Source organism: Sus scrofa, chromosome 7 (genome assembly GCF_000003025.6).
Source record: "Sus scrofa isolate TJ Tabasco breed Duroc chromosome 7, Sscrofa11.1, whole genome shotgun sequence".
Classification (NCBI taxonomy): domain Eukaryota; kingdom Metazoa; phylum Chordata; class Mammalia; order Artiodactyla; family Suidae; genus Sus; species Sus scrofa.
Window position 1 is genome coordinate 42,298,096 of NC_010449.5, and position 15,957 is coordinate 42,314,052.

At 35.7% G+C, this 15,957-nt stretch overlaps 1 protein-coding gene across 3 annotated transcripts in view; it reads left to right on the forward strand.

Annotated features, from left to right (window-relative positions):
• The window catches only part of CD2AP (CD2 associated protein), a 114,508-nt gene that overhangs the window by 80,080 nt on the left and 18,471 nt on the right, over positions 1-15,957 (forward strand). For all 3 annotated transcript variants that reach the window (XM_021098032.1, XM_021098031.1, NM_001317083.1), the window contains 6 exon segments: positions 370-464; positions 3,101-3,205; positions 4,788-4,824; positions 6,460-6,522; positions 12,243-12,408; positions 12,790-12,932. In XM_021098032.1, the coding sequence (XP_020953691.1) occupies positions 370-464; positions 3,101-3,205; positions 4,788-4,824; positions 6,460-6,522; positions 12,243-12,408; positions 12,790-12,932 (609 nt within the window).

A 15,957-nucleotide genomic window follows, 5' to 3' on the forward strand; every position in this document is an offset into this window, starting at 1 on the left:
TATTAGAAATGAAGCATGTTCAAATATATTACTAGATTTGATGAAGACATTTGTTACACTGTACGACTTCATCAGAACATTAAGTCCTTCTAGATTGCAGCACCGTGAGGTCAAGGGTTTTTGTATGCTCTGTTCACTGATGTGTCTGCTACAGTTAGAACTGTGCCTAGAACTAATGGGCATGTAATGACTACTTGAATGACTAATTAATGAAATTATTACTTAATTCAACATACAGTATTGGCCACAATTATTGAAATCATCTCTAAAAGCTTCTAGTACATCTCTTTAGACAAAATAGAGGCTTAATAACTATTTGTCAAAAGAACCAATTTATATAAACTTCATTTTTTACATTCTTTATTTTAGCTAAGGAATATTGTAGAACATTATTTGCCTATGAAGGTACTAATGAAGATGAACTTACTTTTAAAGAGGGAGAGATAATCCATTTGATAAGTAAGGTAAGATGTTTCTCAGTTTTTTTTAGTGAATCAGTTCATTCACATAAATATTTTTTCATAGTCTTACATTCCCTTAGAATGTAAGCTCTAGCAGGGCTGGGACTCTGTCTTGTTTATCTCTGTGACCTGAGAACCTGGCACATAGTAAGTGATAAGAAAGAGCAAACAGTTATTGTCTATCTTTGTTATAATTGATTTAGTAGAAATTATTTTCACCATTGTGTTATTTTTTCCTCTAACCCCAGACCTCCGTGCCCATCCTCCCCACCCAGTTTCTGTTCTGATTTCCTATTTCACATCATCCCATTTTTTCTCCCCATCTTATGTTTGTTGCATTGTTTGTAATATAAGAATAAAAAGAATAAAAATAGGGAAACAGCTTTAATGTCCATCAACAACTTGGAATGAATTAAGGAAAAAGAACACCCAGTAGTACTGGGGTATGGGCAGAATCCTGTAAAACTATTTGTAATAGTACACTGTAAGTATTTGTTTTTGCTATATAATCCTTTAAGGTAATTTTTGAAGTTTCTCTCAATGTTTTAAATTGACTTAACAGATTTAGTGTATGTAATGGGAACTTTTTATTGAAGTATAATTAACCTAACAACACTGTATGTTAGTTCCAAGTACACAGCATATTGATTTGATGTTTTTCTACATTTATTATTTCTAGATATCATTGATATTTCTGTCACCATGCAGAGTTATTGCAGTATTATTGACTGCATTCCCCATGTTGGACACTTCATCCCCTTGACTCATTTATTTTGTGACTGGAGATTTGTACCCTCACCTCTTTCACTCTTCCCCTCAACCCTTCCCTGGCAACCAGCCACCGGTTGTTCCTCTGTATCAATGAGTCTGTTTCTGTTTTATTTTATATGTTCATTTCTTTTGTAGATTCCACATATAAGTGAGATTTTATGCTATTTGTCTGACTTACTTCACTTAGCATAATACCCTTGAGGTCCATGCTTATCACAAATGGCAATATTTTATTCTTTTTAGTGTCAGAGTAATATTATATATATATGTGTGTGTATATATATATGTAATATTATATATATATATATATCTTCTTTATTCATCTACTGATAGACACTTAGGTTGCTTACATATCTGGACTGTTCTAAAGAATGCCACAGTGATTGATTATGGAGTGAATATATCTTTTTGAATTAGTGTTACTATTGTTAGAAAAATACCAAGAAGTGGGTTGATGGATTATGATACTTCTATTTTTAATTTTTTGAGGCATCTCTATACTGTTTTCCATTGCAGTTGAACCAATTTATATTCTTACCAGCAGTGTAGGAGGGTTCTTTTTTCTCTACATCTTCTCCAACACTTGTTATTTGTGTCTTTTTAGGTTGTCATTCTGAATGGCAGAGGTGTTATCTCGTGGTTTTGATTTGCTGATGGTTAGTGCTATTGGACATCTATTCGTGTGTCCACTGGCCATTCTTCAGAAAAATGTTTAGGTTCTGTGCTTATTTTCCATCAGGTTGTTTATCTTTTTGATACTGAGTTGTATGAATCCTTTGTGTATTTTGTATATTTTGAAAATTAACCACTCATGGGATATATGTTTAAAAACAGCTAATCCCATTCATTAGGCTGCCTTTTCATTTTGTTGATTGTTTCCTTCACTCTGCAGAAACTTTTTACTTTGATGTAGTCTCATTTGTTTATTTTTGCTTTTGTTTCTCTTGCCTGAAGAGACATATCCAAAAAATACTGCTTATGTTTTCTTCTAGGAGTTTTATGGTTTCAGACTTCATATATAAGTCCTTAATCCATTTTTGAGTTTATGTTTGTGAGAAAGTCCAGTTTGATTCTTCTGCTGTAGCCGTCTAGTTTTACCAACACCATTTATTGAAGAGATTGTCTTTTCCTCCTTGTATAGCTCTCTTGGTTTGCTGATATTTTGGATGCTAATATTTTGAATGAAAGTGGGGAGTTAAAGTCCCCTACTATTAGTGTATCACTATCAGTTTCTCCCTTTATGTTTGCTAACATTTGTTTTATGTATTTAGGTGCTTCAGTCTTGGATACATATATATTTACAATTGTTATATCATTTTGTTGGATTGATGACCTTATCATTATGTAATATCCTTCTTTGTCTCTTATTACACACTTTGCCTTAAAGTCTATTTTGTCTGATATAAATATTGCTACCTCAGCTTTCTTTTCATTTTCATTTGCATGTAACACTTTTTCCCATCCCCTAACTTTCAGTTTGTGCGTGTCTTAAGATCTGAAGTGAGTCTCTTACAGAGAGCTATCTTGAATGATGTGATTAATGTTTGGTATAGAAAGTGTCGAAAAGAATGTTAAGCAACACCCTCCTCTTCTGTTTCTGTTCCTTTTTCTGTTCTCACCCTCTGAGTTTTTATCCTTGTAAACTAGATTTTTAAATTATTTGATTTATTAAACAATTAAACTTAATTTTACTGCTGTTTGAAGGAAAATATATACATATATTTTAGGAGGGCCTCGCAGTCTGTTTAAAGTCTTTATTTTTCCTTATAAAAATAATGGAATTCAGTATTTTCCTATTTTGTTGCTAACTTTTTTCTTATTTAAAAATAGCCCCTGTTATTTTCATCATTCTTCAATTTGCATTTTAGGAGACTGGAGAAGCTGGCTGGTGGAAGGGTGAACTTAATGGTAAAGAAGGAGTATTTCCAGACAATTTCGCTGTTCAGATAAATGAACTGGATAAGGATTTTCCTGTAAGCATTTCTTTTTCAATGATGATAATAATTTAAAAACCTTTGCCAGTATTTCTTAAAAAACAAGTTTTTTGCATAGCTACTGAATAATTTTATGAGAGGGTTTCAGATTTATATAATCAGGTGAAAGTTTAGTTATGGTAAAAACAAAACAATATATCAGTTCTTTGCTTTATTCCTATTTTTCTTTTTCCCCAACTAAAAAGTAACCATAGACTTTGTTACTGTGTTATAACTAAGAGAAAGAAGGTTGGCCATACGGTTTAGACAAATTGATACTTTACTGTAAGAAATTATGTCTATTTAATTTTGTTGAAATTTTTTAAGGTACTCTTCATCTCACTATTATTTTGTCATTACATTTTGAGGAAGGTGAGAAGAAGGCTTTTCCTCCTTATAGGATTTAATGTATCTGTCTCACTTCTCACAGTGAATAAAGTGAGACCGAGTCATCAGTGGTCTTTTGCTTTTCTACAGCTTGGTCTCTTTTTTTCTGCCTATGGAGGGATGAATCTAACTGTGTTTTTAGGTTAGAGAGAACGAGAGTTGTACAGAGAACAGACATACCCGAGGAAGACAGTCTACCATACTTGATTTAAGCCAATGCAGAAATCTCTGGCCTTTGTACAGTAAATTACAAGAGCCATATGCTATCTGAGAGCTTTTGCTGGATTTCATTCACTATTGATTAAATAGCCTTCAATGTGTACTTCATTTTTATACTCTTCTCTTTTTCTTTTTTTTCCTATCTTTTAAGGGCCTCACCCGCAGCGTATGGAAGCTCCCAGGCCAGAGGTTGAATTGAAGCTGTAGCCGCTGCCAGGCTGAGCATGGCAAGGGAGTGAACCATGTCCTCTTGGATACTAGTCGGGTTTGTTTCTGCTGAGACACGATAAGCACTCCCTATACTCTTCTTAATGTACACCTTTTTAAAATACTTTTATTTGGTATTTATACAGTATAGATTATCAGTCATCTTTAATTTGGAAAAACCATAGTCACATACTTAGAAATGTGCCTCAAATTTTTTAAGATGTAAAATTAAGGCAAAAAACAAGTGAATGCTTATAAAGCCAAGAGAATTTTAATAAATTAAGGAAAAACAGACCTGTACCTTTATTCTTCACTTTGAGGGTTCTGAGGACTCAAGAGTAAAGGCTAGATGTATTTATTAGCTACTCCTTTTCTTTTTAAAGAAAGTCTCATTCCCTTTCCCTGCCACCCACCCATCTTTCCCCCCAAAAAGCTCAGCTGTTAAAGGGGGTAAAATGGTACCTAGGAATCTTAAAATAGGGGAGGCAGGACAGAACAGTTTTGCTCATCATTAAGATATTTTTAAATTTATCTAACTCGGATAATTTTTAAAATATTTGAATTTTGATTAAGAAGGCATTTATTCTAATATGCATTTTTTGTCCTGACATTTTGTGGAGTTGTTTGGATCTTATCATTTTATAATTTTTAGCAGGGATTGGATAAGGAGAGATGTTTATATAACTTAGATTGCTTATGATCAGAATTTACTTTAACTATAAATATTTAATAATGTGTTTTACTGTTTTCACCATTATCATTTTAATAGAAACCAAAGAAACCACCACCACCTGCTAAAGGGCCAGGTAAGTTAGAAATAGATTATTTAGTTTGCTATTTTTCATATTTTTTAAGTTCTGAAATTATGAAATTGGGTCTTCTATAAATCATTGATTTTCTTTTAGCAGAAATTAAATATGGTGCTATCAATTTTTTAAAAATATATGAAGATGGGAGTTCCCATCGTGGCGCAGTGGTTAATGAATCCAACTAGGAACCATGAGGTTGCGGGTTCGGTCCCTGCCCTTGCTCAGTGGGTTAACGATCCGGCATTGCCGTGAGCTGTGGTGTAGGTTGCAGATGCGGCTCGGATCCCGCGTTGCTGTGGCTTTAGCGTAGGCCGGTGGCCACAGCTCCGATTCGACCCCTAGCCTGGGAACCTCCATATGCCTCGGGAGTGGCCCAAGAAATAGCTAAAAAGGCCAAAAAAAAAAAAAAAAAAAAAAAAAAAGAAAGAAAATGGAGAGTTCACATGGCATCTGTCAGTTTTTTTTTAAAATACAAACTATAAAATAGGAATCGTAAAAATGTTTTGGATACTTTTCTTATATGACATTTTGAGTTAAGGAAATTAAGCTTAAATCTATATAGAAAACAATATATTTAGGTAGCTAATAAGTTATTCTTCCTTTTCAGATGCAGGTCATTTTTTTTTTTTTTTTTTTGTCTTTTTTTTTAGGGCCGTACCCATGGCATATGGAAGTTCCCAGGCTAGGGGTCAAATCAGACGCCTACACCACAGCCACAGCCATGCCAGACCCAAGCCACATCTGTGACATACACCACAGTTCACGGCAACACTGAATCCTTAACCCACTGAGCAAGGCCAGGGATCAAACCTTCATCCTCATGGATACTGGTTGGGGTCGTTACCGCTGAGTGGCAATGGGAACTCCTGAAATCCATTTTTTAATATCTCAAACAAATGATGATTATATACTCTTCCTTCAGAGTGTGGTAAGGTTTAAGCAAACTAGAAAAGTTTTATTTTTTCTTTGTAAACAGTTGAATAAGTGATGGCATATCTAGTTAAATTTTTATAATCTGTCTATTTTTATAAGTTCTAGCTCCCAATTCCTGATTTCTAAATATGCAGTCTAGTTTATTTTTCTTTGAAAGATTTGCCCTTTTTTAGAAGAATGCAGGTCCCTCCCTCCTTTATAGTTTCAGCTTTGTATTTGCTAACCTTATCCCAGAGCAAAGAAAGCATAAGTTAAAGGCAATTTTTATAGAAGTTGGTATTGAAAACTTTCTCGCCACTAATCACACGGGGCTTTTAAAATTAATTAAAATTAAATAAGATAAAAAAGTTAATCCCATTGTTTCAGTAGCAACATTTTCAATCTTAATAGTCAGTATTGGGCCACACACAAACAGAATATCCCATCATCACAGAAGGTTGTCCTGGGCAGTGGTATTATAGCGAATGTGAACTCCTTTGTTTGATAAAGAAGGAACCAAGACCACAGAGCTTTCATTTGCTCAAGGTGATAGTGACAGGTACAGGATGAGATATTGAGCCCAGTAATTCTGGTATATTGTTCATTCTGTTAAATCATGTTTTCCTCTGGTGTCATTATTAAACCTTTGCTTTTTAGAATAATTTTCTTTGTGTCCTAATGCTATATTTTTAATGTATTAACTTCCCTCCCCCACCCCAGCTCCAAAGCCTGAGCTGATAGGTGCAGAAAAGAAGTATTTTCCTATAAAGCCTGAAGAAAAAGGTGAGGCAAATTCTTCCACTTTTAGAAAAATAATTCTTCCTTTCATTGTCATTGTAAAGAAAAACATGTCTCCACACTGAGTCATTTATACTGATTTTTAACAGGTGTTCATTATCTACCTTGTAATGCTTGGGGTTTTCTGGAAGGGAGTAGTTTGTCAAGATCGATAGGAAATTAACATTTTACTCAAACTGATAGCAGTTTACATTCATGAAAAAGTTAAACCATCACCTCAGTAAGGATGTAGTTTTAAATCAGCTATTCCATAAAAATTCCAATAAAAATTTTTTTTTACTTTCATAGAGTCTCAGTTAAAATATATTAAAAATTTTTTCTAAGCTCTAAGAATGAGTTCTTACTTAAAATATGGATGTGATTTATTATGTATTATTTGATTTTTACTGCATATATTTGTCATGTAAACTTGGAAAGGTATTCCATGATAAAACATTGTTTTGTTATTGTTAATACCTTCTTCTCTTTATACAGAAAGATCTGCAGTGGTTTTGTTTAGTAGATTAAGTTATATATACTTCCAAAAACTTGAATACTGTTTCAGAATGCTTTTGTTTCTACTGCCAGCGTTCTACTGCCTATCCTTATCTCTTGCTTAAAATGTTGCTTTATTCTCTTAACTGATTTCTGTCATTTTAGTCCCTTGTTTGGCTTCTCTTTCAGTGTTGCCAGATTCATTTTTTTTTAATAGGCTATTTTTTAGAAAAGTTTCGGATTCATAGCAAAACTGAGCAGAAAGTACAGAGTTTCCATACTTTCCCTGCCCCCACGCATGCACAGCTTCCCCCACTGTCAGCATCCTGCACAGTGGTGCATTTGTTAGAATCAGTGCCCCTCCACTGACACATCATTATCACTCAAAGTTCATGGTTTACATTAGGGTTCATTTCTGGCATTGTATATTTTATGAGTTTGGACAGATGTATAATTTGACAAATGTATACTTGTAATAATACAAAATAGTCTTGCCTCCCTAAAATTCTTCTGTGCTCTGTGCTTTCATCCCTTCCTCAACCCTTGACAGCCACCATTCATCTTTTCTTCATAGTTTTGCTTTTTTCAGAATGTCATATTGTTGGAATCATACGATATGTAACTTTTTCACATTGGCTTCTTTCACTTTGTAATGTGCATTTAAGTTTTCTCCCCATCTTTTCATGGTTTAATAGTTGTTTCTTTTTAGTGTTGTGTTAATTGTCCAGTGTCTGGATGCATCATAGATTATCCATTTCACCTACTGAAGGATGTCTTGGTTGCTTTTAGGCTTTGGCATTATGAATAAAACTGCCATAATATTATCTTCTGTTCTTTTCATTCAGTAAATGTATCAGCCACGCTCTTGACCCTGAATAATATGCACCTTCATAGCTTTATCTCTTTCTCATCATCTTTGCTCAGTGTGGAAAGTTTTTTATATCCCCCTCCCCAGCTTTTTTTTTTACATTTGATACTTAAAAATTTATAATGTAAAAACAGTTTATACTTAATAAGGGCATTTCTTAATCTCAGATCAGTGCTTTGTGATACAGGTATTATTAGGTCCAACTCTTGGATCAGTTTTTTTTTTTTTTTTTTTTGTCTTTTTGCTATTTCTTTGGGCCGCTCCTGCGGCACATGGAGGTTCCCAGGCTAGGGGTTGAATCGGAGCTGCAGCCACCGGCCTACGCCAGAGCCACAGCAACGTGGGATCCGAGCCGCGTCTGCAACCTATACCACAGCTCACAGCAACGCTGGATCGTTAACCCACTGAGCAAGGGCAGGGACCGAACCCGCAACCTCATGGTTCCTAGTTGGATTCGTTAACCGCTGCGCCACGACGGGAACTCCTGGATCAGTTTATTTTAAATACTTGATTATAGTGTCTGTTCTGCATGAAAAGCTCATCATACAGTTATGTGGAACCAAGTGTTAGAAGAAGTATGTTACTGGCTTCATGATGTTCATTGTGATATTTCTTTCACAGTCCCCTTCATCAAGTAGGTAAGGCATTTTGTTAAAATTGAGATAGTAACCTTCTATATTTCCTGACATCAGTCAGTTGATTTTATAAACAAAATGGAAGGTAATGCATTTTTACTACATTTACTCAAAATCCTGGCAAAGATGAAGTAACAGAGACTGAATTTGCTCTCCTGAATTAAGCAACTAGAAAACTGGATGAATGCATGCAACCGTGGTTTTAGACATCATACAACAGGTAGCATAGGACTGTTTTCACTGAGGGAGGTTATTACTGAAACCTGCAAGGCAAGCCCTGAAAGTATTCCAGCTTACCGTATAGAAGCAGCCAGACAGAGCCCAGTGTTCCAGAGATAGGAGCTTAGGAAGGCCAAGGCAGCTGTAGTTTGTGGGACAGAGTGCTAGAATGGAGGGAACTCATAGAATACTTAGAGGTTTCTGTAAGGCTTACCATGAAGCTTTGGCTGAGTACTGAATTATACACATGTGAAAGGAAAATTTCCATAGCTGGAGAAGTAACTGCTGGAAAGCATTTGGTAAAGCAGTATCTAGAATTCACAAATAGTTCATGTTCCCACAAGCCACAGTGGCAAGACCTCATAAGGCATTGGAGTCCATAAAAGAGCATATCAGTGTGGACTAAAGGCACTGAATATAACCAGAGCATGTTCTCCAAGCAGGAGCTAAGTACCAATATGTTAATAATGGCAGTCTGGTTTCCCAGTTATCAGAATGGAAGGGGACTGTTGTGCAGGTAAGCATTCTTTCTGGAGGTTTTTGGTCTGTGCATTTGGCACAGATGTTAGCCCAGCCTTACAGGTCAGCAGATTACTGTTCCTGGGAAGACATAGTGATAGGCTAGGAATTCACTACTAACACATAAGACTACAGATTTTGAGGATACAGTTGGTTGATTTCTGGGACTTAGAACCCCAATAAATTGAATTGTGACTCTCACCTGATCTCTTTAAAAAAAGTGTGGGGCTCCACTTTCCACATAAGCCTTTGTCTGTAGCAGAAGGTCGTGTGGCTGCTGCCGGTCCCTACCCAAAGGTCCACTAGTGTCATTAGTTCATTCACTCATTCAGTGGATTAGAGATTAATAAGGACTATCAGAGTTGAATCTTTTGTTGTCTTATTCTTGATTCTTTGGGCAGTCGTGTATACAAAGGCTCATGGCTTCAGCCACGGTCTGCTGCTGATGCCCAGTCAGTGCATGGCTGAATTTATTCACATCCATTGCTTTCTTTGCATTTCGTGTTCTTTGCCAAAAATACACACATGTATTTTAGAATTTCCTTTATGGAAGACATAATGATGGAACATGTCTTGTTTGTTGGAAAACATTTTCTTTTCTCCTTGTTCTTAAAAGATATTTTTTCCCTCTATTGAGTTCTAAAGTGGCAAAATAGTTGGTTTGGTACGTCTTTCAGCATACTGTGTGAAATAGAAGTCCTGTGAGTCAGTAAAAAGAATGCTTAAACTGTAAACAGTAAAAAACTTTGTAAAAATCGAAATTTATTTTCAATTTCAAAAGGTGTGTATTTTCCAATTCATATACTGGCTATGGATTCTTTTTTTTTTTTTTTTTTCTTTTTTTCTTTTTAGGGCCACACCCACAAAAGTTCCCAGGCTAGGGGTCAAATGGGAGCGGTAGCTGCTGACCTATACCATGGCTGCAGCAATGCAGAGTCCAAGCCGTGTCTGCAACCTACAGTACAGCTCATGGCAACGCCGGATCCTTTACCCATTGAGTGAAGCCAGGGATCAAACCTGCATCCTCCTGGATACTAGTCAGATTCATTTCCGCTGTGCCACAACGGGAACTCCCTGGCTGTGGATTCTCAAATCAGTATTCCTATATTACACAGTGATTTGGAGATCAGTGTTGAAAGTATGCTTTTAAAGTGTTGTATACTCTAGTACCTTACTGTAATATAGTTTACATTGCTGTGGAATTAAAATGAAGATTCATGTGTTAAAACTTGTTAAAGGGTACTGAGCTCAAATGACTAAGAAGGATATGACAAGTCCTCTGTCGTTAGAAATGCAAACAACTTCACACTTACTAGGATGTCTGTAATAAAAATAAAAATTGAAAATAACAAGTATTAGCGGAGATGTGGAGAAATCGGACCCCTGGTAGCCCTAGTGGTTGCCAGGGCCTAGGTAGGGGAGGGAGTGGGGAGTGACTGATTAATGGGAACAGAATTTTCTTTTCGGGTGATAAAAGGATTTGGGAGTTAGGTAGAGGTGGTGGTTGCATAATGTGAATATACTAAATAGCACTGAATTATTCACTTTACAATGGTTAATTTTGTGTTACGTAAATTTTACCTCAATAAAAATAAATAAATCCAGTACTCAAACTGGATTTATTGCCACCATCTATTGATTACATAAGAAATCAACATACAGTCATTGATTTAGTCATGGGTATTCCAGGAATGGCAAATACTGTTTTTTTCACCTTTGACTTCCATCAATATTAAATGTATTCTTTTGTTTTATTCTAATCTGAGAATTGAATTGATTTCAAGTTGTTTATGTATCTGTTATGTTCATTTGATCAGGGAACTTCTATTTAATTTATCATTTAACATTTTCCCTGATGTTTTATATCAAATATCCTTTAATATTTTTTAGAAATTTAGGTCTATTAAACTTACATGATTATAACCCTGATTGTTATAACTCTGATACTGATGACTCTATCCATTTATAGTTAGAATTGGGGAGTTTTGGCTCTCACTCCTGGTGGTGTAATTATATGATGTTTTGTATAGTTTGAGGCCATATAAAAATGGATTTTTGTACCAAATCATGATTAGGGTTTTAATAGACTAAGGTATATTTTCAAATAATCCAAGAAAGCTGTGCATAAATAATAAAACTGAAACAATGGTATTTTGTATTTTCATTGTGATTAAATGAAATCTGTAATTTTGAACAAGGAGTTTACCCATGGCCTGCAATGTTTGTTTAAGATTCATAATCAGTTTCTGATTGTTAAGAAATCTCATGAAATTATTTGTGGTCCTGTGATAGACATTCTTTTCAAAGACCTTGTAAATTTTGGAAAGTACTCAGTATTGCTCTTAGGAGTTTCTTATTTTTGCATATGTGCCTTATAATACCTTTTTGCTGACTGTTGGATCATGAATAATTTCATATGTGTGCACATGTGTCAGATTTAATACTTCCTCTTAGTTCCTTTAAGGAACTGAGATGTCATTATGTATAGAATTGTGCCTTTTTTTTTTTTTTTTTTTTTTTTTTTTTTTTTTTTTTGTCTATTGTCCTTTTAGGGCCGCACCAGCTGCATGTGGAGATTCCCAGGCTAGGGGTCTAATCGGAGCTGTTGCTGCTGGCCTACACCAGAGATACAGCAATGCCAGAGCCAAGCTCACAGTGATGCCAGATCCATAACCCACTGAGCAAGGCCAGGGATCGAACCTGCAACCTCATGGTTCCTAGTCAGATTTGTTTCCTCTGCACCATGATGGGAATTCCCAGGATTATTTGTTGATCAGAAGCTTATTAGCAGTCCCCCTTCCCACCAAAGCAGAGTTTTTAAAAAGGTATTTAGGATTATTAAATTAGAACTGTAAAACAGATAAAACAGTACACACACATATGAGTAATGTCTCTTTCTGTTTCACACTTTTCCAGCCTGATAATAGCTTTAAGAATTAAGAAAACCTAGAGTTCTGATAGTAACTCACTAAATATTTTTAAATAATCAGATGAAAAATCAGGGCCGGAACAGAAACCTTCTAAACCAGCTGCTCCGCAAGTCCCACCCAAGAAGCCTACTCCACCCACCAAAGCCAATAATTTATTGAGGTCTTCTGGAACAGCATACCCAAGGCGACCTGAAAAACCGGTTCCTCCACCACCTCCTGTAGCCAAGTAAGTATTATCTAATTTTATGTTAGTTTATTGATTTACTTGCCTTTGACATAATTGACTCTGCTACCTTTCTATATCTCAAAGTAATTTTTAAAGTATTTGCTTTTCATATTTTTTGTATAGACTATAATCTTTGTTAAATGTTAATCTTAAAATTGCACTAGGTGACTATACTCAGGTTAACCTGTTTTACATTTTCTGATTTTATTAAGATTGGTCTTAGAGGTTTCTGTTTGTGGAAATAATTTTATAGACAAGAAAGAAAAATCATTGGTATGTTACAACATTTTTAGTGTCATTAAATCACAGTGTTAAAAATTAAAAGATGGTCATGCTTTACATACAAATGATTGTCTTATGTGTTTGATTTTCTCATTTCAGGATTAATGGAGATGTTTCTACCATTTTATCAAAATTTGAAACTGAGCCAGTATCGAAACCAAAGCTAGATTCTGAACAGTTACCACTTAGACCAAAATCAGTAGACCTAGATTCATTTACAGTTAGGAGCTCTAAAGAAACAGGTAAGTTAATGTGGAAAGATGGTGCATAAAACATTGGAAAATATAGTTTTTAGAAACTATTTAAAATAAGACATCTGTATATATCATTTGTGTGTCAGTAGATACAGTGGAAATTAATTAAAATTTGTTTGAAATCTCTGAAGCCAAAATAGAAAAATGAAACTGAAAGAATATAAATGGGTAAAATATTTATGGTTTGTATAAGCTTTCTTACTGGTCAGAAGACTGAGATGGACATTAAAAGATGAGCCATTTAACATTCTATCCTTTTATAGTGGAATGACCATACCATCTGACTTAAGTAAATACGAGCACCTTTTAGTTTTTAAAGTTTAAAAAAGTTTAAAAAGTAAAGTTTCAGTGCCCACACTAGATTATGTTTAAGAAGGCTATTTTTATTTCTCCATTTAAATCTAAAAATACTTTTTTTTCCCCAGTTCTAGAAAATAGGCATTTTATGACCCCCTCCCCTTGGTTCCCCCCATATATAGATATAAATATATATTGATAGGCTTTACTTCTATAGCTAAATATTGTTCCTTAAGTTTTAGAACTGTTTTTTCATCCCTTTAATCATCTTTGTCTCCTAATCTTTTATACTTTTGAATTGTAAAAGGGAAAACTTGAAACAGAGAAATCTTGACAAAGGTCTCACTTTTAAAAACATCCCACAATCAGGAGTTCCCGTCGTGGCGCAGTGGTTAAAGAATCCGACTAGGAACCATGAGGTTGCAGGTTCGATCCCTGCCCTTGCTCAGTGGGTTAACGATCCGGCGTTGCCGTGAGCTGTGGTGTAGGTTGCAGACATGGCTCGGATCCAGCGTTGCTGTGGCTCTGGCGTAGGCCGGTGGCTACAGCTCTGATTCAACCCCTAGCCTGGGAACCTCCATATGCCGCGGGAGCGGCCCAAGAAATAGCAACAATAACAACAACAACAACAACAACAACAAAAAGGCAAAAGACAAAAAAAAAAAAAAAAATCCCACAATCATTACCTTGTGGTAGTTATTGTATAGCACTTTGTATTCATTTTTAGTTTTTAAAGCATTAAAAAGCACTTAAAGCATTTTTTGTCTGTTTTTATGTTTTTTGCTTTTTAGGGTTGCACCTGCAGCATATGAAAGTTCCCAGGCTAGTGGTTGAATCGGAGCTGTAGCCGCCAGCGTAGACCACAGCCACAACAATGCCAGATCCAAGCTGCGTCTGTGACCTACACCACAGCTCATGGCAGTGCCGGATCCTTAACCCACGCTGAGCGAGGCCAGGGATCAAACCCACAACAACCTCATGGTTCCTAGTTGGATTTGTTTCTGCTGCATCACGACAGGAATTCCCTTAAAGCATTTTTAAAGCATTTTCTTAGATATCTTATATTAATACTGACTCAGATTATCAGTGCACACTGAAATAGATGCCATATCCTCTTATTTTGCATCTAAATAAAGTAAGCTTCAGACACAGCAAATGTTCAAGATCACATAAACCAAAAGAGAACTCTTTAAATCTCCTTTATATAAAGTTCTCTGTGATTTTCTTTGAAAAAAATTTAATGTCTTATTTTATTTTTTAGCTTCAGTGTTAGCATTTCTTTACATTTAAACTTCAAGGGCAGTCACACTAAGGTTTATTTGTCACAGCATTGTAAATTGTGCTCCTTATTACCTTTCATATTTTTTTAGGTGACTTTATTTTTCTTCCTTCTCTTTAGTTTGCCAGTATAGAAGCTCTGGCCTAAGCATGGCCTCCTTCAGTTTGGTTTTGGTTTTGTTTTTCTTTTTACTGCCTCACTTTGGGCATATGAAAGTACCTAGCTAGGGATTAAATCAGAACTGCAGCTGCAGGCCTACATCACAGCAATGTCAGATCTAAGCCTCGTTTGTAACCTATAGCACAGCTTACAGCAATGCCAGATTCTTAACCCACTGAGTGAGGCCAGGGATTGAACCTGTACCCTCATGGACACTATGTTGGGTTTTTAACCCACTGAGCCACCAGGGGGACTCCTTTATGCATTTAAAAAAATATCCTTTAAATTTTATTTTGAGGTTAGTGGTAAAAAATTTAATTCTATCAGTTCTTACAGTTTTCTGTTTGATTTAAAATATAACTAGAAATATGTTTTCAAAAGTGGCAGTTGGAGGAAGTTTCCTGGTGGTCAGTGAGTTAAGGATCTGGCATTGTCACTGCTGTGGCACGGTTCAGTCCGTGGCCTGAAAACTTCCGCATGCTGTGGGTTCCACCAAGAAAAATAAATAAATAAAATTCTTTAAGAAAAAAAAGGAGTTCCCGTTGTGGCTCAGTGGTTAATGAATCCGACTAGGAACCATGAGGTTGAGGGTTCGATCCCTGGCCTTGCTCAGTGGGTTAAGGATCCCACGTTGCCATGAGCTGTGGTGTAGGTCACAGACGCAGCTTGGATCCCGCATTGCTGTGGCAGTGGTGTAGGCCAGCAGCTACAGCTCCAGTTAGACCCCTAGCCTGGGAATCTCCAAATGCCACGGGTGCAACCGTAGAAAAGACAGACAAACAAACAAAAAAAACCCCCGAAAAGGTAATAGTTGGGATAAAAAATTAAGTGCACACTTAAAAAAAAAAAATTGTTATAGTTGCTTTACAGTGTTCTGTCAATTCTCCTATACAGCAGAGTGACCCAGTTACACATATACACACATTCTTTTTCTCACATTATCCTCCATCATGTTCCATCACAAGTGATTAGATATAGTTCCCTGTGCTTTCCAGGAGGATCTCATTGCTTATCTACTCCAAATGAAAGAGTTTGCATCTGCCAACTCCTAACTCCTAGTGTATCCCAAGTGTACAATTTTAACTTTGGAAATCAAAAATCCATAGGTATTATCTTTTAAATTTCCATATTTTTCTGCAGTCTTTTTCACAGAAGTCTTAATTTTAGTAAGTCTCTTTGGAAGCTGAAAGAATAATATTTAGAAATTATTTTTTTCTGTATTTTTCTGTTACTTTGTATTATTATTTAGTTGCCGCAAGTCATGGAAATTATAAAATT